Raw genomic sequence first — 3450 nt, forward strand, 5'->3', positions numbered from 1 at the left:
ACCAGCTCCTCCTTCTCCTGCTCTCCTCCCACAGCTGCTGGATGGCCTGGGAGCCCAGCCTGGGCGCGTTCTACGGGCCGGCGGCCTTCATCGCCCTGGTCACCTGCGTGTACTTCCTGGGCACCTACGTCCAGCTGCGGTGTCACCCGGAGCGCCGGTATGAGCTCAGGGAGCGGACGGACGAGCAGCATCGGTTGACGGGGCTGGAGGCCGGCCACAGCCCCAGGGCCCCCCCAGGCACTCGCTCAAGGCCCAGCTGCGGGCCACCGCCTTCACGCTCTTCCTGTTCACGGCCACGTGGACCTTCGGGGCCCTGGCCGTGTCACAGGACCACTTCCTGGACATGGTCTTCAGCTGCCTGTACGGCGCCTTCTGCGTGACGCTGGGGCTCTTCGTGCTCATCCACCACTGCGCCAAGCGGGACGACGTGTGGCACTGCTGGTGGTCGTGCTGCCCTTCCCGCCGGGACACCCAGGCCTCGAAGCTCAGTGCCCACCACACGCTCGACGCCAATGGGGACGCACTGGGGCACGCCACCTGCCTGCAGGACTCGCCTTGTGTTGGCAAGCCACGGGGTTTTGGGCACCCGCCGGCCGGCCACTGCAAGATGACCAACCTGCAGGCCTCCCAGAGCCACGTCAGCTGCCTGTCGCCGGCCACGCCCTGCTGTGCCAAAATGCACTGTGAGCAGCTGATGGAGGACATGGCCCACGTCCACCTGCACGAGGAGGACGCGTTTGGGCACGACCTGCACCTGCACCGGTGCCTCCAGGGCAGAACTAAGCCTCGCTACTTCAGCCGGCACAGGGCGGCCGCGGCCGAGCAGGAGTACGCCTACCACATCCCGTCCAGCCTGGACGGCAGCCCCCACAGCTCACGCACAGACAGCCCCGCCAGCTCTCTCGAGGGCCCGGCGGGGATGCACACGCTGGCCTGCTGTGCCCAGGGCGACCCCTTCCCCTTGGTCAGCCAGCCCGAGAGTGGCAACATCAGTCCCACACTCTACGGCTGCACCCCGCGGCCCGGCAGGGAGGTAGGCCGTGGCCCCGCCCACTTTGAGATGCTCCAGAGGACACAGTCCCTGCCCTTTGGGGGCCCTGGCCAGAACGGGTTGCTCAAGGGCGACATGTGCGAAGCCGTGCCTTACGGTGCCGACAGCACAGGCAACATCCGAACGGGGCCCTGGAAGAATGAGACGACTGTGTAGCCGCCGTGCCACCCACCCCGGGCGAGCGTCAGAGCAGAGAGGGACCCTCTCCCACGTGAGGTCGGCAGGGTCACCGAGTGACAGAGCCGCTCAGAAGCGACTGGCACCCCCGCTGACCTCTGGTTATGAAGGACTCAAGTGGGAAGACGCTTTGGGCCACGTTGCCTCCCCGAACCTCGAGGTCAGACAAGTTGTCGTGCCCACAGTCACCCCTTGTGGACCTGAAGCGCCCGTCCCCGGGCAGCCCAGCCACGCAGCGGGCAGAGGAACCGGCCTCCGTGTGGGGGCCTGCCCGCCTGTGATAGCTGCGGCAGGAGGCACACTGATCTTTCTCGTGTTCAATGTGTGTGTTAAGTCCTGTTCCAGGGGCGGGCAGCCTGCTGGCCAGCCCAGTGCGCTCTGAACCTGGGCCCCACGTCGGAGCCGACGCCCGTGCCATCTCCACCTCAGCCCCACCCTGAATGCAGCCCCAGCCCCGCAGGCTGAGGGCCTCACAGACGCGGGGCACCCAGCTGTGCTCTGGGAGCACGTGGCCTTCAGGGGGGTGGAGGGGGCCCCACGGCTCTGTAAAAGCCCAACTGTCCTTTAACAAATATTCCATTTCCTAAGCCAGCCGCTGTCAGGACTAGATCCCGCCCCAACATGGGAATTTGGGAAAAATAAAGTTCCCTGCCCCGCAAAGAGAAGGAGCTGGCATTTCCATGAACATCTGGGCACAAAGCCCTGACTCAGAGGACAGAAGTGCCCCATCCCATGGCTGGGGTCAGTGGGTCCTCACAGGGGCAGAAGCCTGGACGCCCAGAAGGATGTGACGTGCGTGTGAGACCGTGCACAACCGCCCCTCCCTCCCTCCCCTTGGAACTGTGACATGTGTACACACAAACACACACACAGTGTGTGTGCACCACACATGTACATGCCACGTGTGTGCATCACATGTTCACCCACCCATGCACAGTACACTATACCTGTGCGCACATCACCACCAACATGCACATGGCACATCGTGCACAGGCAGGGTAGTCAGGTGATCAGTGCTCTGCTCGGCTGTCATGGTGCGACTCGCCCGTGTGCTCTGAGGTCTAGGCGGGAGGATGTCCCCCGGAGCAGCTCCTTCCTTTGCACCCACTGGGAGAGACGAGGAGTGTGTCAGGCGCCCCAGGCCCCACGCTCAGTATCTGAGCACAAGGAGCCTCACTTCCCGGGATTCCTGACAGAGAGGCTGTAGCTTACCACAGTGTCCGTACCTGCCACCAACCCCGTGCGTCTCACAGGCCCACCAGACAGGCAACCAGATGACCTCTGGGCGGCTCCTGTCTCCATCACTGTCTGCCTGTTCACCTGCTTCTGTTGCTGACATGAACCGAGACCCGACGCTGTGCTGTGTACACACTGTAGATGCAGAACCGTCAGGCAAAATACAGTGTTTCACATCGTTCGCCCTTCGTGAGGCTGGTTACTGGCATCCATGTGCGTCTCTGACCCTCGAGGAGGGCGGCCCACCGCCCTGCAAGGCCCTGTCTGTGCCCTGGTGCTTGGGGCAGGGCCGTTCTTCCCTGGCCCGCCCCCGTGGGTACCCAGCATCCCTCCCACCTCAGCAGCCCTGGCAGAACAGAGAGCGCACCTCGTCATCCAAACCAACGACGCTCAGCACTAAATAAACCTCGAGGGCTTCAGTATCTGCACGGCCTCCTGAGCCCAGTGGGGAGCCGTGTTGTGACATGGCCCACTGGCGTGTGATGTTTCCAGAGCACAGAAGGGCGCTCCGTGTGGAGTGAGCTTCCACAAGGGTGGGGAGCGGGATAGAGCCCAGGCTGCCTGTGGCCTTACGTTTTGTGTCCCTTCCTTGCTCTGTACACATGTGTCTGCCTGTATGCACATGACTGGGTGGTGAGGGGTAAGAGTTATGTGTGAGTGTGAGCGTGCAGTGTATAAAGACGAATGTGCATGTGTGAATGTGCTTACATGTGTGCTGTATGTTTGTACATTGGATAGCTGTGCACATGTGTGAGTTCATGTAGGTGTGTGTGCATTAGTGAGTGGGTGTGGTGCCTGAGTTGTACTGCGTGTATGCAGTAAGAGTGCATGTGTGTGCGTGCTACATGGGAGTGTGCATGTGTGTAAATGAGTGTGTGTGCTTGTGTACATGAGATGAGTGTGCATGCGTGTGTGTGCTCTTCAGAGAGTTAAAAGGTCAAAGCGGAATGCTCTGGCCATTCGGGGGCACGTGGAGCAGGAAGGGG

The 3450-nt window shown here is 62.3% G+C and overlaps 1 protein-coding gene across 1 annotated transcript in view; it reads left to right on the forward strand.

Annotated features, from left to right (window-relative positions):
• Positions 1-3099, forward strand: part of ADGRA1 (adhesion G protein-coupled receptor A1) — a 21228-nt gene extending 18129 nt beyond the window's left edge. The window contains 2 exon segments of the mRNA XM_005879658.2: positions 35-234; positions 237-3099. Coding sequence (XP_005879720.1) covers positions 35-234; positions 237-1207 — 1171 coding nt within the window. The 3' untranslated portion in view covers positions 1208-3099.
• Positions 3100-3450: the final 351 nt, after the last annotated feature.

This window comes from Myotis brandtii, unplaced genomic scaffold (assembly GCF_000412655.1).
Source record: "Myotis brandtii unplaced genomic scaffold, ASM41265v1 scaffold604, whole genome shotgun sequence".
In the NCBI taxonomy this organism is placed as follows: domain Eukaryota; kingdom Metazoa; phylum Chordata; class Mammalia; order Chiroptera; family Vespertilionidae; genus Myotis; species Myotis brandtii.